Source organism: Salvelinus fontinalis, chromosome 1 (genome assembly GCF_029448725.1).
Source record: "Salvelinus fontinalis isolate EN_2023a chromosome 1, ASM2944872v1, whole genome shotgun sequence".
In the NCBI taxonomy this organism is placed as follows: domain Eukaryota; kingdom Metazoa; phylum Chordata; class Actinopteri; order Salmoniformes; family Salmonidae; genus Salvelinus; species Salvelinus fontinalis.
In genome coordinates this window covers 36090016-36110694 of record NC_074665.1, presented here as the reverse complement: position 1 = coordinate 36110694, position 20679 = coordinate 36090016, and the positions used below count along the sequence as shown (strand labels likewise).

General features: G+C 41.3%; 1 protein-coding gene across 4 annotated transcripts in view; it reads right to left on the bottom strand.

Annotated features, from left to right (window-relative positions):
* Positions 1 to 19311, bottom strand: part of LOC129853839 (mitogen-activated protein kinase 8-like) — a 31749-nt gene extending 12438 nt beyond the window's left edge. The window contains exons 1-10 of one of the 4 annotated variants that reach the window (XM_055920302.1): positions 19110 to 19311; positions 7266 to 7444; positions 5645 to 5774; positions 5171 to 5229; positions 4624 to 4762; positions 3489 to 3654; positions 2196 to 2267; positions 1298 to 1480; positions 1073 to 1197; positions 810 to 873 (exon numbers count right to left, since the gene is read on the bottom strand). In XM_055920302.1, the coding sequence (XP_055776277.1) occupies positions 810 to 873; positions 1073 to 1197; positions 1298 to 1480; positions 2196 to 2267; positions 3489 to 3654; positions 4624 to 4762; positions 5171 to 5229; positions 5645 to 5774; positions 7266 to 7393 (1066 nt within the window). In that variant the 5' untranslated portion in view covers positions 7394 to 7444; positions 19110 to 19311. Of the gene's footprint in view, positions 1 to 809; positions 874 to 1072; positions 1198 to 1297; positions 1481 to 1738; positions 1811 to 2195; positions 2268 to 3488; positions 3655 to 4623; positions 4763 to 5170; positions 5230 to 5644; positions 5775 to 7265; positions 7445 to 8370; positions 10769 to 19109 lie in introns of those variants that run through there. The other 3 variants (XM_055920285.1, XM_055920293.1, XM_055920276.1) reach the window with 3 other exon arrangements.
* Between the last annotated feature and the right edge of the window lie 1368 nt (positions 19312 to 20679).

Here is a 20679-nt window from a genome sequence, read left to right as displayed (position 1 = left end):
ACAGGTTTATATTTTTTTTTTGCAAATGTATACAAAAACAAAAAACAGAAATGCCTTATTTACATATGTATTCAGACCCTTCGCTATGAGACTCGAAATTGAGCACATCTGTATCCTGTTTCAATTGATCAACCTTGAGATGTTTCTACAACTTGATTGGAGTCCACCTGTGGTAAATTCAATTGATTGGACATGATTTGGAAAGGCACACACCTGTCTATATTAGGTCCCACAGTTGACAGTGCATATCAAAGCAAAAACCAAGCCATGAGGTGGAATATACACACACACACACACACACACACACACACACACACACACACACACACACACACACACACACACACACACACACACACACACACACACACACACACACACACACACAATTATGCTCTCTACTGGTCAGTGTTCCAAACGTGACATTATTTGTATTTTTACCTAAACATGCAAACACCATCAGATATAATTCATAGCAAGCAATGCACTGGAATGACATTCAGATCAACTGGAATGACATTCACTTTCATGGGTTGGTTGGCCAAAAACTAAAAATGTATATATATATATATATAAATTGCACCATTTGATTGGGTGGGCCTGTAGGTGTACACATAGTGCTGTAATTTCTAAACGGTTCACCCGATATGGACCCTAAAATGAAAGCTGACAGTCTGCACTTCAACCTCATAGTCATTGTATTTCAAATCCAAAGTGCAGAGCCAAAACAACAAAACATATGTCACTGTGCCAATACTTTTGTAGCTCACTGCTCACTGAAAAGTGATAGCTGTAGTAACATCTTTAACCTTTCCACTCCTCCACCGTATGCTCTCGCTCATCCAGCTGCTTGTCTGTGATCTTCGGAGGGGGCTGAGACGAGAAAGAAAGCAAAAGAAAGAGAGGAAAAGAGCAGAAGAGAGCACAGGAAAAGGAGAAAAGAGGGAAGAAAGGTTCATCCCTACATCGAACCATCAACCGTAGTTCACTCTTCTGACTAAAAGTGTCAACCGTGTCGGTCCAATTTCCAAGTTCCCCCTCCAATAGATTGTACCATTTGTTAAACACTTACCGCCTCCACTTCTGCTGGGTCGTACCACACGTTGATATAGGGGTGTTTCAGGGCCTCGTCCACAGAGATCCTCTTAGACGAGTCGATCACCAACATCTTAGACAGCAGGTCTCTGGCCTGGCTCGCTGGAAGTGGAAAGTGAATATAATTCATACCAGCATGCACACACGCACACCACACACTCACCCTACCCACATACAAACACACACACTACATTTCCAGTACCTTTCAGTTTGTTGTGCTCTGAGTCTGCAGGGAAGAGGACGTCAGGGAAGAGTTTGTCAAAGCTGTATCCTGCGTAACGCGGCCTGTTCTCTACGTACGTCCTCACTGATTGGTTGAGCTTCATCAGGAACTCCTGGGGCGGAGTCCCAAGCTGCTCTATCACCTTGTTCCACTGGTCAATGTCTGAGCAGGGGGAGTTAGGGAAACACTACACACAGACATAGCCTTCTCCACAGATACACATAACTATGCTAGAGAAGTACTGTTCCAGAACTATTCCTGTTTTCTAGAACTATCTCTGTGTATTGGCAGAAGCTTAAGTGGTTATGGGGAGGGAGGATGGGAGTATGGGTGTACAGTACTTGGATATGGTGGATATGGTGATGGTGGTAAAAACACAGACATGGTGAAATGATAACACAGGAAAATAGGAAAGGATACGGTCAGAGCCTGGGAACAACACACTACCTCTGACCATCTCAGCCACAATACAACCCACTGACCACACGTCCACTGCAGGATGAATGGAGGGATGACATGCAAACACAGAGAGAAAAAAAATGAAGAAAAGATTAAGGAAATGAGAGAGGAATGTGAATGAATTACAAAAAATGTACAACACAAATAAATCAGACACGTGAAACTGAAATTGGAAAGAGGGATAAATCTGGTGAAATGAAGGAGAAAAAGGAAAGCGTGAACGATTAAATTGGGTGAACAAGAGTGAAAATGGATGCAGCATTCAGGGTCTGCCAGTCTCCAGGCACAGGAAGGGAAAGGAAGGAAATCAGGACGTGAAATAAATGGCCATCTCATAAACCGAGAGACTGAAGAGGAAGGATGCAAACTGTTTCATTTCGGGCAGGAGACAATTTACATCCAGAAGCACCAAGGATACAGTCCCTTCCTGGGAACAGGATTTTGTGGCGGATCATTTCTGCCAGAATACACCCCACAGACCATATGTCCACTGTTACAACATGGGCAGGAGAGGGGGGGGGGGGGGGGGGGGGTTAGCTTTTAGTAGTTAGTAAAGAGACCATTGTTTCTCATTGTGAACAACTTTCCCAGAGGCTTGAAGAGAAGTGGATGGCTAATGTACAAGCTGGCAACAAAAAAAAACAGTGTTGTTATTGATTTAATTTCCATGATTTATAAAAACATAAATGTAATGAAAACAGTGCTGTTGGCATTAGGTAGGTTCGAAAATAATCCGCATTAAAACAATATGAGCATTTTCCCACCAGAGATGTGTTTCCATCAAATTGACTTGTTGCGGATAAGAGTGATGACGTAGTGCACATAAAAATAACTTTTACCGGTTAAATTCCCATGTACCAAATAAAACATACAAGCTAATGGTATTCCATATATATGTGTGCATAAAGGCATTTCCACTTCCACTTTGTACGGAATACTCAGGGTGAACAAGTTGTAGAGTCACGTGCAAAGCGCAGCAGATGTTTATTAAGCCATCGCAGAAGGCAGGAATCGTGGTCACAGGCAGGCAATGGTCAAACAATACATCACAACCATACAAACAGAAAGAACTGAATTAAATAGGGAGCTGATGAGACCAGGTGGGAATCGATCACAGGTGAAATCAATTATCAAAAATGAAAGACAGGGCTACGTTCCAGAACCCCTTGGTTGACTAAGAAAATAATAGCAGAACCTTACACACTTCTCACATAATTAATGTTACAGACACAAAAATATCCCACCTTGTCTAGTATATTTTGCTGTGTCAACATTTGGAAAGTTTACTGAAAAATGTGCTGTTTCCAACAGGCCTTTCTTGACATTTTATTTCCGATGTACTTTACTGACATTTTTAAAATATTTTTATTTAACCAGGCAAGTCAGTTAAGAACACATTCTTATTTACAATGACAGCCTAGGAACAGTGGCAGAACTGCAGATTTTTACCTTGCCAGCTCAGGGATATCGATCTAGCAACCTTTCGGTTACTGGCCCAACGCTCTAACCACTAGGCTACCTGCCGCCCCAAAAAGGTTGGATGGAAACTTGATTATAGCTGTGATTTGCAATGTGTCATTATAAACATAATTAATATTTACAAGAGTAAAACAACATTAAAACAATGTCATGAAAGAATCTGCAGTGGTGGTTAAGGCATAAAATCAGTATGGTGAATGAATATTTGCTTGATTGATTGACAGGTACTGACCGTTGGCCTGGTAGCCCATCCCCAGTATGACCTCTGGTGCTCTGTAGTATCTGGTCACTACGTAGGGGGTCATCAGCAGACCTGTAGCCGCCGTCCGAGCTAAGCCAAAGTCCAAGATCTTCAACGTACAGTCTGACTTCACCACAACGTTACTGGGCTTTAGATCCTAGAGAAGGGACAAGGAGAGAACATCATCATTGTCATGATCTTTGTCGTCGTCATCATCGTCATCATCATCAATAGCAGCAGCATATTTTAAAGCCCAGACACAGCGAAAATTGTCTATACCCTGCGCAATGTGTCCCAGAGCATTTTTTACTAAAAGATTATGGCAGACAATCCCGTCAGAGAGCACTATTTGCCGCCTTGGCAGATTGTTTTAGCTATTATAGTAAGTGAACAACATGCTCCCCAAAAAACGAGAGAGGCAGATGGGGGACATCAGTGAAGCTATGTAGGAGTATAGGAATGTTGTCATCATAATATTATAAAACAGGGCAGCATTCATAATCATCACCATCTTAACGACAGTAATGAGTCACTCCATTTTACACTTACTGAGTAGTGAGTCATCTTTCACAGATTTGCATGTAGATAAACGGCATGGTAGGATGACATAGAAACCAGTTACATTATTCTAGAATCTAGATTCATCTCAGAATGATCTCGGTAGTTATTTGTTTTTTCCCATCCTTGAATCAACTTTACATGCTCCATTGGGCCAAGCATGTATCCCAAATGGCCCTCTATCACTCCCTATACATTACATTTATTTGACCAGAGCCCAGGAATAGGGTGACATTTCAGACGCAATACTCTGAATGAGTATTTAGATCATTAGCATGTTCCTCCTGCTCTCCTGTGGATATCGCCAACATCACAGCTCTGACATGGAGGAGTTACTGTAAATCTGGGCTTTTAGCTTAGTATAATCTTTGGAAATACAACAATCCCCCATTATTAGTTTAGTGTTACCCAGTATGAGCCATACCCTGTGTCTACCTGTCAGCTTATTGTTATTGGTGTGAACTATACCCTGTGTCTACCTGTTAGCTTAGAGTTAGCATGCATGAGCCATACCCAGTGTCTACCTGTTAGCTTAGCATTAGTGTGTATGAGCAAGTATGAGCTGTACCCTGTGTATGATGCCGGCAGCGTGGAGGTGTTTGATGCCACACAGCATCTGGTAGAGCAGGTAGGACAACCTCTCATGATCCAGCTCCATCTGAATCACCTGGCACAAGTTGGCATCCATCAGCTCCATCACAATGTATCTACACAGGTGGGAAGTGAGATGAAAATACACACACACACACACACACTTGTGTGTACACATAGGCGTACACACAGACACAGACACACACACAAACCGAGCAGGCGCACACACCCCACATCTGTGGAGCCAGCTCGAAGGCTTAAACTGAGAGGGATACAGTATGCAGAGAGATTTCAGATAGTTATTCTGGTAATAGCTGAGTAATTGTTTAATTGATGACAGACAGGCCCTATTAAAATATAATTCTATGATCCTTCTATGTCTTAATTCCTAACAGCATGTAATCATTTTACACTGTCAAAGGTTTATCATGTTATTATACATCAAATGAAGGTGCATTTCGACGGAGGATTTCCCCCCAGTGTTTTACGCAAAAGGCTCAAGACTTTTCTTATAATGTACTTACACATCTGCAAATTCTTCTAATGATTTTTGTGGGCTGAATACGTTTAATAGGCCAATGATCTGTAACAACATGAACACACATGAGTCATACACAATGCTTGCTAAATTAGTTTCCTCAATATAAGGAAAACAGTCCTTCATCATAACACGTTTGTAATCAAGTAATTTTCAATGGTATTATGCAATATAACAATAAAAAAATATAAAAACGGGTAACTGCAGTTCTGGATGCTGGTTGAATGAATCTGCATTTTAGCTGTGTGTATATTAACTATATGGGCTACCAAAGTAAATGCCTGTTTACTGTTCCTTCTAAAGTACCATTATGCATTCATACAATAATATTCTTAGAGTTTCTCTCTATGTCCAGCCAGGCCATTCATAACCATAATTGAGGATAATTGTCAGAGTCATACCTAAAATATAATAAAACAGCAGGAAGAAGTCATTGACCAGTGTTGGTAGGCAGACTTACATTTTTGTGATTGACACATTTCATTAACACCAGTTCTCTGTACGCTCTCTTGGCATGCGTCTGGTTCTGGAACGGCCGACTTAACTTCTTAATAGCCACATTTCTCTCAAGGTTGTGGTCATACGCTGAACTGAAAAAGCAAGACCAAGAGCATGGCAATACATGAACACATCCCTAACAACAGGGTGATACAGACTGTAGGAAATAGGAATTTAAATGGATATCTGATTTGTGTTTCTTTCCATTGGATGTTTTACGTTTTTCATGTGACCTTGAAACATTCCATGGTCCATTGTGCCATTGATGGACCAGCTTTGGCATCAACCACCCTCCATTGATTAAGCAACACAGTATTTAGACAAATTCAAACTGGGGTACTTTGGTATGTAGCTTTTAATTTAATGTTGCCTTGTAAACTAATTGAATCTGAAAAAAATTTATCTCATGGGGCAACAAAAAAAAGACGAAAACCTCAAGCAAAAAGGATTTGAAAACAATACATGGTGATACTTTGTTTTGTATCCTGTTGTTTACTGGTAATTACCTAGTACAACCTGCTGTTAAAACAGTAATTACCTAGTATATGACAGGCAGAAAAAACTAAAAGGGTATGAAGGACACCACTTAGTTAATGAAAAATGTAGAAACATTTATCGTGGGGTTGACTTTTGCCCATCAAGGCAAACGGAGGGATGAACTTATTTTCTGGGCATTTATTTTCCTGGGCATTTCGTTAGAAATAGTTAAAAACGGCCTCTTGAGTAGCACTATGGTCTAAGGCACTGCATCACAGTGCTTTAGGTGTCACTACAGACCCGGGTTCAATCCCGGGCTGTGTCACAACCGGCCGTGACCGGGAGTCCCATAGGGCGGCGCACAATTGGCCCAGCGTCGTCCGGGTTAGGGGAAGGTTTGGCCGGGGGGGCTTTACTTGGCTCATCGCGTCTTATCGACTCCTTATGTTGGGCCGGGTGCCTGTTGAACGACTTGGTCGGCAGTTGAACAGTGTTTCCTCTGACACATTGGTGTGACTGGCTTAAGGAGCGCGGGTTGGCGGGTCATGTTTCAGAGGACGCATGACTTGACCTTTGGCTTTCCCGCAGCAATAAGACAAGATCATAATTGATTCGCAAATGGATATCACGAAATTGGGGTGAAATTCACAACAGAATCAAAAAATAAATAGTTAAAAACATGACAAACAAACTCCAACGCATTTTGGCATTGTGTCAGCCTTCATCAAGGCATAAAGATTTGAGTGTCCACATGGGAGCTCTATAAATCACCTTTGGATAACCAATAAGAAAACATGTCACATAAACGAAATAACAACATATGAAAATGAAACAGGGATGTGAACCTAGAGTAAATTATTTATGAATAATAAAAGTAGCAACATAAATGTAAAAGATAGCATAAACAATAAAAAATATATAGACAAAAATGACTATGCCAATCCAACAATTTTAATTTACTAAGAGGTGACCTCTTCTGACAGTCATAGACTACCCTTTTCAAAAAGTACCTTGTACCAAGTCTCTATGGCCTTATAGTTTTTTTTTAAACCAGCACATTGTTTTTTCTTCTCAGTAACTAGTAATTGCATAGTGATTACACTTACCAGACGATTCCCTGTGCTCCTGAGCCGATGGGCCTTAGATTCTGGTAGCATTTCAGAACAGTGAAGGTGGAATCTCCGACATCTAAACTGTAGAGCTCCCTCTCTTCTCCTCGCTTGTTTTTATTCATGATGAAACCTTGAGGAGCTGCTTTCTGGGCATCCAAACTATGCTCTCTGGACTATTGACCCGCATGCACACACACACACACACACACACACACACACACACACACACACACACACACACACACACACACACACACACACACACACACACACACACACACACACACACACACACAGAAAGAGAAAGAGAATAACATATTTTTAGGATACAGAACACAGGTAGCTACGGTATGTTCTGAAGTGCATTTGTTTTTAGCTTTGAAGATCAAATCTGCATTAGGGGAAACAGACCCACGGTTCGCCCCAGTGCCTTTGTTTTGTTATGGTAATCATATTGCAGATACTTTGGAAAACAAATGTATGATTACTTGTAGGATTACCTTTACCTTTAAATTCAAAAAGGATTTTTGGGCCTTATCTATATTTTCAAGTCCTATTCTTGAATATCAAGGGGTATTAAATTCATTGGAATGACTGACTGGAAATCTGACAGACTTTGATTTTGTAAAGATATAGCCGAATCATATTATTATCTGTATTAAAGTAGAAAGCAATGGGTTAGAATAAGCCTAGTTAACCAACCCAACTAAACCATTTATGGCCAGCTATGTAAAATCTACCATTGCTTTATCCTGCAATAGAAGTCGTTCAAATGGTAAAATTAATTTATGTATTCTTCTAATGTGAAAGTAATCTAAAAGTAACTGAGTTTGTGTAATCCAAAAGTTCCGTTACTGATAAAAAAAGTTGGACAGATAACTAGTAACTGTAATGGATTATATTTCAAATTTAACCTACCCAACCCTGCTGGTGACATCACCAGGCAGTAAATTAGTTAATAGACCAATAAGAGAGTTCCAAACCTCTATGCCAATAACAGATCATTTCCAGTTTTCTCCTCACCACTCAAACCACTCAGTCCTATCAAAATTACTGCTCACGGGTCATTACACTCCAAAATCAGATGATATTTTCAAACCTCAAAAGCGATCTTCTCTTCAGATAAGTCCACATCCCAGGCATTCTGTTTTGTAGAAGGAGCTACAGTGTAAATGCACAATCCAAAATGAATAGAGAAGATACGCATAATGCAATTTACAGATCTGCAGTGCTAATCTTTACCATTCATTTTTTTGGGTGATGTCACGCCCTGGCCATAGAGAGGCTTTTATTCTCTATTTTGGTTAGGCCAGGGTGTGACTAGGGTGGGCATTCTAGTTTCTTTAATTCTATGTTTTCTATTTCTTTGTTTTTGGCCGAGTGTGGTTCCCAATCAGAGGCAGCTGTCTATCGTTGTCTCTGATTGGGAATCATACTTAGGCAGCCTTTTTCCCACCTGTGTTTGTGGGTAGTTAGTTTCTGTTTAGTGTCTGCACCTGACAGAACTGTTTCAGTTTTTCACTTTGTTATTTTGTATGAGTGTTTTTGAGAAATAAAATATAATGAACACTTACCACGCTGCGCTTTGGTCCATGCCTTCCGACGAGAGACGTTACAGAACTACCCACCACCAAAGGACCAAGCAGCGTGGTAAAAAGGACGAGTGGACATGGGAGGAGATCCTGGACGGAAAAGGACCCTGGACGCAGGTCGGGGAGTATCGCCGTCCGAAGGAGGAGATAGAAGCAGCAAAAGCGTAACGGCGACATTACGAGGAGTTGGAGCAACGAGGCAAGAACGAGAGGCAGCCTATTCAGCCTACTGCGAACAGTCTGAGCACTGATGGAAGGATTGTGCGTTCCTGGTGTAACTCAGGCAGTTGTTGTTGTAATTCTGTACCTGTCCAGCAGGTGGGATGTTCGGATGTACCGATCCTGTGCATCTGTTGTTACACATGGTCTGCCACTGTGAGGACGATCGGCTGTCCGCCCTGTCTCCCTGTAGTGCTGTCTTAGTCATCTCACAGTACGGACATTGCAATTTATTGCCCTGGCCACATCTGCAGTCCTCATGCCTCCTTGCAACATGCCTAAGGCACGTTCACGCAGATGAGCAGGGACCCTGGCTATCTTTCTTTTGGTGTATTTCAGAGTCAGTAGAAAGGCCTCTTTAGTGTCCTAAGTTTTCATAACTGTGAACTTAATTGGCTACCATCTGTCAGCTGTTAGTGTCTTAACGACCGTTCCACAGGTGCATGTTCATTAATTGTTTATGGTTCATTGAATAAGCATGGGAAACAGTGGTTAAACCCTTTACAATGAAGATCTGCGAAGTTCTTAGGATTTTTACGAATTATCTTTGAACGACAGGGTCCTGAAAAAGGGACATTTCTTTTTTTGCTGAGTTTATTTTCAAGAATTGTGGTGTCAGCATATAGGTATGCCTGTCACAGGCAGGGACTGGGGAGTTTTGTCAGGCCCAAAATAAATATGAAAGGGGCAAAGCTCATGTAAAAACTTTGAGGAAAACCTGCCTCAGTCTTTTGAAGACCCAACACGGTGGTAGTTTTATTTATCAGTGGGACGATTACACACATTTTAACACTTAGGACACTTTAGAATGACTTTCTAATAGATGTTGAGTGTTCCTGAGCGGTCCAGTCTTAGTCCTGACATAAATCTGTTTGAAAATCTGAGAAAAGACTTGAATATTGCTGTCCGTCAATGATCCCCAACCAAATTGACCGCTTCAGCAATTTTTCCAAACACAAAAGATATGTATTGCTACAAGATATGTGCAAAGTTAGTGAAATCTTATTCAACATGATTCACAGCTTTAATTATTTCTGCCAAAGGTGACTCAAACAAGTAACTCTGGGGTGTGAAGACATACGCAATCAAGAATTTTAGAAAATCTCACATTTTTCTTTCACTTTGAAAATGTGGAGTAGGTTGTGTAAATCAGGAGGGGGAAAAATCTTTTCATCCCTTTTTAAATTTACAGTTGAAATCAGAAGTTTACATACACTAAGGTTGGAGTCATTAAAACTCGTTTTTCAACCACTCCACAAATTTCTTGTTAACAAACTGTAGTTTTTGCAAGTTGGACAGGACATCTGCTTTGTGCATGACACAAGTAATTTTTCCAACAATTGTTTACAGACAGATTATTTCACTTATTATTCACTATATCAGAATCCCAGTGGGTCAGAAGTTTACATACACTAAGTTGACTGTGCCTTTAAACAGCTTGGAAAAATCCAGAAAATTATGTCATGGCTTTAGAATCTTCTGATAGGCTAATACATAATTTGAGTCAATTGGAGGTGTACCTGTGGATGTATTGCAAGGTCTACCTTCAAGCTCAGTGCCTCTTTGCTTGACATCATGGGAAAATCTAAAGAAATCAGCCAAGACCTCAGAAAGAAAATTGTGGACCTCCACAAGTCTGGTTCATCCTTGGGAGCAATTTAAAAACGTCTGAAGGTACCACGTTCATCTGTACAAACAATAGTACACAAGTATAAACACCATGGGACCACGCAGCTGTCATACCGCTCAGGAAGGACACACGTTCTGTCTCCTAGAGATTCACGTACTTTGGTGCGAAAAGTGCAAATCAATCCCTGAGCAACAGCAAAGGAATTTGTGAAGATACTGGAGGAAACAGGTACAAAAGTATCTATATCCACAGTAAAACGAGTCCTATATCGACATAACCCGAAAGGCAGCAAGGAAGAAGCCACTGCTCCAAACCCGCCATAAAAAAAGCCAGACTACGGTTTGCAACTGTATATGGGGACAAAGATCGTACTTTGTGGAGAAATGTCCTCTGGTCTGATGAAACAAAAATAGAACTGTTGGCCATAATGACCATCGTTATGTTTGGAGCAAAAAGTGGGATGCTTGCAAGCCGAAGAACACCATCCCATCCGTGAAGCACGGGGGTGGCAGCATCATGTTGTAGGGGTGCTTTGCTGCAGGAGGGACTGGTGCACTTCACAAAATACATGGCATCATGAGGGAAGAAAAGTATGTGGATATATTGAAGCAACATCTCAAGACATCAGTCAGGAAGTTAAAGCTTGGTCGCAAACGGGTCTTCCAAATGGACAATGACCCCAAGCATACTTCCAAAGTTGTGGCAAAATGTCTTAAGGACAACAAAGTCAAGGTATTGGAGTGGCCATCACAAAGCCCTGACCTAAATCCCATAGAACACTTGTGAGCAGAACTGAATAAGCGTGTGCGAGCAAGGAGGCCTACAAACCTGACTCAGTTACACCAGCTCTGTCAGGAGGAATGGGCCAAAATTCACCCAACTTATTGTGGGAAGCTTGTGGAAGGCTTCCAAAGTTAAACAATTTAAAGGCAATGCTACCAGATACTAATTGAGTGTATGTAAACTGACCCACTGGGAATGTGATGAAGAAATAAAAGCTGAAAAAAATAATTATCTCTCATATTATTCTGACATTTCACATTCTTAAAACAACGTGGTGATCGTAACTGACCTAAGACAGGGAATTTTTACTTGGATTAAATGTCAGGAATTGTAAAAAACTGAGTTTAAATGTATTTGAAAAACTGAGTTTAAATGTTTAAGGTGTATGTAAACTTCCGACTTCAACTGTAAGTATAATGAGGCAGCAAAATGTGACACCTATGCAAGGGGTGTGAAAACTTACTAGGCACTGTAGCTGGATTTAAACGGATGGCATGGGATGTAGATTCGTCTTGACATAAGAGTACTTTTGTGGTCTGAAACGCCTGACAAAATGTGAATTTTGAGTGTAATGTCCCCTTAACTATACAAACATGAGGTGGGAGAATATAATATAATCAGAAGCTACTGGACTGAGTGTGAACCATACACTCAGAAAAAAAAGTGCTATCTAGAATGTAAAAGGGTTCTTTGGCTGTCCTTTAGGAGAACCCTTTGAATAACCTTTTTTGGTTCCAAGTACAACCCTTTTGGTTGTAGGTAGAACCCGTTTGGGTTCCATGTAAAACCATTTCCACAGAGGGTTGTACATGGAACCCAAAAGGGTTCTTTCTAGCTGGAACCCAAAAGGGTTCTTTCTACCTGAACACAAAAGGGTTCTCCTATAGGGACAGCCAAATAACCCATTTGACACCCTTTTTTCTAAGAGTGTAGGTGGTTTACATCTCTCACCACATTAGTATATGAACCATCAGCCTAGGAATATATTTTTCAGGGCTCAGGGTCCAATCGGATGAGGTCACACTGATACTGACCTCCCAATGGGTGTTTATGATCACCTGTGGTGATTTCTGTATTTTGTTACTTCTCATGGGGGGAATTGTTATGAGATGTCAGACGGGTGACATGCAATCTTCTCTTCTTTCCATCTCCTTGAGTAATTAGAGAGAGATATGCTGTATATTTTCCCTCTGCAGTCTCTTTCTCCTTCTCGCTTATTGTCTTTCTTTCTCTCATTTCCCCCTCTACCGTCCTGTCTCTGATCTAAGTATTCATTCCTGTCTTTAAAGCCCAGTCTGGAGTGGACTAAATCCCAGAAACATTGGCCCGATTTGACTACATTGAAAATACGTATTTCAATGGATAGTTAACAGCAGGGGTCCACTATATATCTTTCACCTATTGTAACATGTCAAATCAGCGATTTCCATCCATTTTGAAATACATCCTTCCTTACCATTGAAGGTAACAGCCATTAAGGATTCCACTAGCTTTCACCTATCTTGTCAAAACTGTGATTTCCCCAAGGAAGGTAAGACGGAAACATGCATTGTGATTAGTCCATCATTAAAAGGGCTAAATATGATTCAGCCCGTTAGGTTTCCTCTGACATCCCGTCTGTCTCACTAAAGTTTCATTTGTGCAAAGTAAACACACTCAAAATGCACACCGACTCAAACATTGGTCTTAAATACATCTAAAACTAAAAGCATTGTATTTGGTTCGAAACATTCTCTAAGACCTAAACCTCAGCTGGAGGATTGTATAAAGGGGGTGACCCTTGAGCAAGTTGAGGAAGCTAAACTCCTAGGTATAACATTGGGTGACGAAGTTGTTGTGAAGATGGGAAGGGGTATGTCTGTTATAAAAACAAAAATCAACTGTACCAGTTGCTCAGGCTCTGGTCTTGTCCCATATTGATTACTGTGTGGTCATATGGTCAAGTGCAGCAAAGGAAGACCTAGAAAAGCTGCAGCTGTCTCAAAACAGAGCAGCAGGCCCTTAACTGCACATACAGAACTAACATCAACAACATGCGTGCCAGTCTTTCCTAGTTGAGGGTTGACGAGAGACTAGCTGTGTGCTTCTCTTCTTGTTTTAATGAGAAGTATTACTGTCATGAAAATGTCCGATTTTCTACGTAATCAAATAACATTAATCTCGGACACCCATACATACCCCACAAGACATACGCATACATACCCCACAAGATATACCACAAGGAGTCTCTTCACAGTCCCCAAGTCCAAAATGAATTCACGGCAACGCACAGTATTATACAGAGCCAAAATCGCATGGAACTCCCTTCCATCTCCAATTACTCAAGCAAACAGCAAAATGACCTTCAAAATTATTAAACAACATTTCATAGAACGGCAGGGACTGTAAGGGTGACACACACAAACACATGCACACAGACACAATAACATACACATTATTTTTGTTGTTGTATTGTATTATTATTATTAAATTGTTTTATTGTCTGTATATTGCGGTATTTTACATGTGTGTGATTGTCCTTGTCTATCAGTGTATCAGTGTTTTTTTATTTGTCATGTTTTGTGTTTTTTGTGGACCCCAGGAAGAATAGCTGCTGCTTTGGCAAAAGCTAACGGGGATCCGAAAAAAAGGATAAACTACACACACACACACACACACACACACACACACACACACACACACACACACACACACACACACACACACACACACACACACACACACACACACACACCGTGTCACAGTATAATCACACCATTCCTCATATCAATCATCAGACAGAAGCCAGGCAGTCATAAGATCATTGTTCAGATGGATTAACTGGGTGGATGGAGTGTGGTGATTAGCTTTACTGCTTTTAGTTGTAGGTTATATGCCTGCATGGGTCAAATACAGTTACTAACATGCATATATAGTGTAAGTCTGAGTGAATAAATGAACAATTGCTGTATAATGATTTACAAACACACAATGGTTAATGAATGAAGCATAACCTTGTGTCGCCAACATTAAGCTAAAGTGCTTAGTTCTTGGGTGTTGTCAGTTACTGTGAGTTGCAGTCACCAGTAAACAGTAACCCCTGCTCATGTTTTACAGTGACTGTTTATTGTGAGTAATCAGTATGAGACAAAAGGATGAATACTGGCTATAACTGCAGTATCTTAGCTTTCCATTTCAGTCAGTGACTGGCTGCACCAAGAACAGCTCTCTTGCGCTCTCCCTCTCTCTCCATCTCCACTCTGCAGTCAGAAGGCTTGGGTAGTCTATCAAGGGGCCTGTGAGTTAGGACAGCTGATACACTTCTACAGCCCTGCAATTACAGTAAGCGACCCTCCATTTCAGCCTCCACTCCATTGTAATGACTGATGAACTGTGTTCATAATGAACATGATAAACAGCTCCTCAACACTGGCAGTCCCACCCATAGGAACTGACTATAGCTTACATCTGGCAAAACATCCACAATCATTAATCTCATCTGAAACTATTAATACAGTATAACTGAGCATTGAATAACAATGGAACTTACACAGTAAGCATCTGATTTAATTCCTAAATAGAAAATTCCTTCTGCATTTAATATAGAATAATACATTGTTTACAAGTGGCATGACCTACAGTTGAAGTCGGAAGTTTACCTTAGCCAAATACATTTAAACTCAGTTTTTCACAATTCCTGACATTTAATCCTAGTAAAAATACCCTGTTTTAGGTCAGTAAGGATCACCACTTTATTTTAAGAATGTGAAATGTCAGAATAATAGTAGAGAGAATTAAATATTTCAGCTTTTATTTCTTTCATCACATTCCCAGTGGGTCAGAAGTTTACATACACTCAATTAATATTTGGTAGCATTGCCTTTAAATTGTTTAACTTGGGTCAAATATTTCAGGTAGCCTTCCAAAAGCTTCCCAAAATAAATTGGGTGATCCTGACAGAGCTGGTGTAACTGAGTCAGGTTTGTAGGCCTCTTGCTCGCACACGCTTTTTCATTTCTGTCCAGAAATGTTCTATGGGATTGAGGTCAGGGCTTTGTGATGGCCACTCCAATACCTTGACATTGTTGTCCTTAAGACATTTTGCCACAACTTTGGAAGTATGCTTGGGGTCATTGACCATTTGGAAGACCCATTTGCGACCAAGCTTTAACTTCCTGACTGATGTCTTGAGATGTTGCTTCAATATATCAACATAATTTTCCCTCATCATGATGCCATGTATTTTGTGAAGTGCACCAGTCCATCCTGCAGCAAAGCACCCCCACAACATGATGCTGCCACCCCCGTACTTCACGGTTGGGATGGTGTTCTTCGGCTTGCAAGCCTCCCCCTTTTTCCTCCTAACATAATAATGGTCATTATGGCCAAACAGTTCTGTTTTTGTTTCATCAGACCAGAAGACATTTCTCCAAAAAAGTACGATCTTCGTCCCCATGTGCAATTGCAAACAGTAGTCTGGCTTTTTTATGGCGGTTTTGGAGCAGTGGCTTCTTCCTTGCTGAGCGGCCTTTCAGGTTATGTCGATATAGGACTCGTTTTAATGTGGATATAGATGCTTTTGTACCCGTTTCCTCTAGCATCTTCACAAGGTCCTTTGCTGTTGTTCTGGGATTGTTTTGCTTTTTTCACACCTAAGTACGTTCATCTCTAGGAGACAGAACGCGTCTCCTTCCTGAGCGGTATGACAGCTGCGTGGTCCCATGGTGTTTATACTTGCGTACTATTGTTTGTACAGATGAACGTGGTACCTTCAGGCGTTAGGACATTTCTCCCAAGGATGAACCAGACTTGTGGAGGTCTAGAATTTTTTTTCTGAGGTCTTGGCTGATTTCTTTTGATTTTCCCATGATGTCAAGCAAAGAGGCACTGCGTTTGAAGGTAGGCCTTGAAATACATCACAGGTACACCTCCAATTGACTAAAATGACTGTCCATTAGCCTATCAGAAGATTCTAAAGCCATTACATAATTTTCTGAAATTTTCCAAGCTGTATAAAGGCACAGTAAACTTAGTGTATGTAAACTTCTGACCCACTGGAATTGTGATACAGTGAATTATAAGTGAAATAATCTGTCTGTAAACAATTGTTGGAAAAATTATGCACAAAGTAGATGTCCTAACCGACTTGCAAAATCTATAGTTTGATCACAAGAGATTTGTGGAGTGGTTGAAAAATGAGTTTTAATGACTCCAACCTATGTATATGTAAAATTCTGACTTTAACTGTACATAGGGCTAAGTATTAAAAATGTTCTTGAAATGTTAATATTATACATGGAATAGATCATAAAATGCTATGTGCCTATTTTGGCTATATTTTGGCTCCAGTTAGTGCTAAACATGGCTGCTAGAATCTTGACTAGAACCAAAACATTTGATCATATTACTCCAGTGCTAGCCTCTCTACACTGGCTTCCTGTTAAGGCAAGGGCTGATTTCAAGGTTTTACTCCTAACCTACAAAACATTACATGGGCTTGCTCCTACCTATCTTTCCGATTTGGTCCTGCTGTACATACCTACACGTACGCTACGGTCACAAGACGCAGGCCTCCTAACAGTCCCTAGAATTTCTAAGCAAACAGCTGGAGGCAGGGCTTTCTCCTATAGAGCTCCATTTTTATGGAAAGGTCTGCCTACCCATGTGAGAGACGCAGACTCGGTCTCAACCTTTAAGTCTTTATGGAAGACTAATCTCTTCAGTAGATCCTATGATTGAGTGTAGTCTAGCCCAGGAGTGTGAAGGTGAACGGAAAGGCACTGGAGCAATGAACCGCCCTTGCTGTCTCTGCCTGGACGGTTCCCCTCTCTCCACGGGGATTCTCTGCCTCTAACCCTATTACAGGGGCTGAGTCACTGGCTTACTGGTGCTCTTCCATGCCGTCCCTAGGAGGGGTACGTCACTTGAGTGGGTTGAGTCACTGACGTGATCTTCCTGTCTGGGTTGGCCCCCCCCCTTGGGTTGTGCCGTGGCGGAGATCTTTGTGGGCTATACTCGGCCTTGTCTCAGGATGGTAAGTTGGTGGTTGAAGGTATCCCTATAGTGGTGTGGGGCTGTGCTTTGGCAAAGTGGGTGGGGTTATATCCTGCCTGTTTGGCCCTGTCCGTGGGTATCGTCGGATGGGGCCACAGTGTCTCCTGGCCCCTCCTGTCTCAGCCGCCAGTATTTATGCTGCAGCACTTTATGTGTCGGGGGGCTAGGGTTAGTCTGTTATATCTGGAGTATTTCTCCTGTGTCTTGTGTGAATTTAAGTATGCTCTCTCTAATTCGCTCTCTCTTTCTCTCTTTCTCTCTCTCAGAGGACCTGAGCCCTAGCACCATGCCTCAGGACTACCGGGCATGATGACTCATTGCTGTCCCCAGTCCACCTGGCCATGCTGCTGCTCCAGTTTCAACTGTTCTGCCTGCGGCTATGGAACCCTGACCTGTTCACCGGACATGCTCCCTGTCCCAGACCTGCTGTTTTCAACTCTCTAAAGACAGCAGGAACGGTAGAGATGCTCTGAATGATCGGCTATGAAAAGCCAACTGACATTTACTTCTGAGGTGCTGACCTGTTGCACCCTTGACAACCAATGTGATTATTATTTTTATTTTTTTACCCTGCTGGTCATCTATGAACATTTGAACATCTTGGCCATGTTCTGTTATAATCTCCACCCGGCACAGCCAGAAGAGGACTCGCCACACCTCATAGCCTGGTTCCTCTCTAGGTTTCTTCCTAGGTTCTGGCCTTTCTAGGAAGTTTTTCCTAGCCACCGTGCTTCTACCCCTGCATTGCTTGCTGTTTGGGGTTTTAGGCTGGGTTTCTGTACAGCACTTTGAGATATCAGCTGATGTAAGAAGGGCTTTATAAATAAATTTGATTTGATATGTAAATACTAGTCCTACACTATGCAACGGTTATTGTACCCTAAATATATCCCAGGCATAGCTGTCTTTATCACCTAATTGACTGTACACTGAATGAACAATGTTGTAGTCATGGTGTTGTCAAGACTTCAAGAGTGGCAGAGGGAAGATTCTAAGGCTTAGGCTATACATTGACCATTCAGATGTTGACCATTCAGATTGTTTAAAACCAATAGTGATCAATTGCTATAAATGGCCCTGACAAGCCACAGTGTTTAAATACCGTCATAATAACCTTGGCCAGCCGACCTTTCACCATTATACGCCCCTTACGGTGGCTGTGGCTGCCAGGTAAAACAAAACACCGGCGCCTTGACAATATGATGATGATATGACGATAACCAACCTCGCTAAAAATGTAGCAAGTATGTCTATAATTCCCAAGCAGGCATTTTGGTAATAGCCTGCTTTTTACAGCCTGTATGTAGTCTATGCGATACGTTATTAACCTACACATAGCGGGATAGCCTATTTTGAGCACTATCCTATGCCAATCCAACAATCGAGTATATTGTGGTAGCCTTCCTTGTTACATTGAATCATGGACAAGTAGGCTATTAGGTGAATATGATAGAATACATTGACCCATTATAATATATTGACAACAAACCGCATCTGTAGTTGCGTGCAATTCGCCGCTAACGACCCTCCCCCACAGCTAAACAATACCATGGACAGCGGCGCAAAAACGTAAGCGCTTACCTCAGTCAACAAAATACAGAATGATCACTCCTCGATTCTCCACAATAGTCCGCGTTCTTGACGATGAATTCAGTTTATTTATAAGGATAATACAAATTTCGCTATTATGTTGTCCAGCTACAAACATGACCTCACCGAATGCACTACGCTCTCTGCATTGCCAGGCTGTGCGCGCACTGCAGAAGACATGCGTACAACGTCACTCAAGCCCTACGCGGCCGTAAAAGCAGAGCTACCAAGAGGAAGAGGTGAAGCGAGAAGTTTCACTCCGACCAAAATCGGTCCACGAAAGAGAAAGTGTCGAATTTGGTCAGCAAAAAATGTAATTGATCATTTGCACATTAGGCTTATTTGATAGAATTTACATTTCGTAATGGTTAGATTGTTAGTTCTGAATGCACTGATATAAGTGGACGTACTGGCATTTCGGCAACTTACCGAAAAACGACTTTATATCGGAGTGCCTGTTGTCATAAAAATAGATAGAGGACTTCTCATGGATATAACGCCTTTTAGTATCGACACTGCCCTTGAGGGCTTCCACCATTTGAAATTAGTTAACTGGGTGGTGAGTCCTATGAGTTGGAAGCAATCAGCCAATGAAGAAGAAAATTGACAAATTTACATTTAAGATAGCATGGGCAGCACCACTGAGGCTGTCAAAGACGCTATAAAGGCACAGATACAAAAATGAGTCCTTTATCTATCTCTATGGCCGGTTGTTCGCACATGTATCTGCCCTTTCATTGACCAGAATGGTTACACTTGATCTCGACTCCTCCCGCCTGCCTTCCATCTTTGAGGACGTGCATTGCCATTGTTAGAATGGCCAGTCGAATATCTTATCAATATAATAGACAACATTTGGAGGTTCTTCTTCTTCTACGTTATAATGGTGGTCCACCAACAAACGTTTAAGGTGCATGCAGCCACCTACTGTGCTGGAGTTTGTGATCAATCATGATTTGCCTAATTCTGTACTATAAAGAAAACGTTTAATAACAATAAACATATAAATCCCTACTAACATCTAACAAACTGTCCCTTATCCCCAAAACCATTCCAACCCCCCCAACCTCTTCAAACGTTCCCTCTTTCATGCTGAATCAATCCATCTTTAGGATTATATTGAGAATAACATCTGTTACCCCTAATAACTCTGTAGCTGTATCCACAAGAATCTTCAACCTGGCATTTCTGCTTTCCATAATCTGAGTTGTATTGATGACCTTTCCAATGAAAGCTATAAAAAGTACATTCCGGTTTTGGTGGCATGCATTGCGTGGCCTTTTCGTTGCTTTCTTTTGCAAATTACTATGAATTAGCAGATGTATTTCCTAAAACTTGTCAAGGCTAAAAATCCGATTGCCCAAGGCAGGTTAATAATGTATTTCATAGACTACATACTATTATTATGTAATTATGTTATTATGTAGTATGTAGAAATCGAAATCGAATAAGCATAATACAAAAATACCAATAAGAATGTGCCAGTTTGAGCTAGAGATATGTTTTTTTGCATTGGATGAGTCTCAATCCGCTGCATCCGCCTATGTTGCACTTCCACATT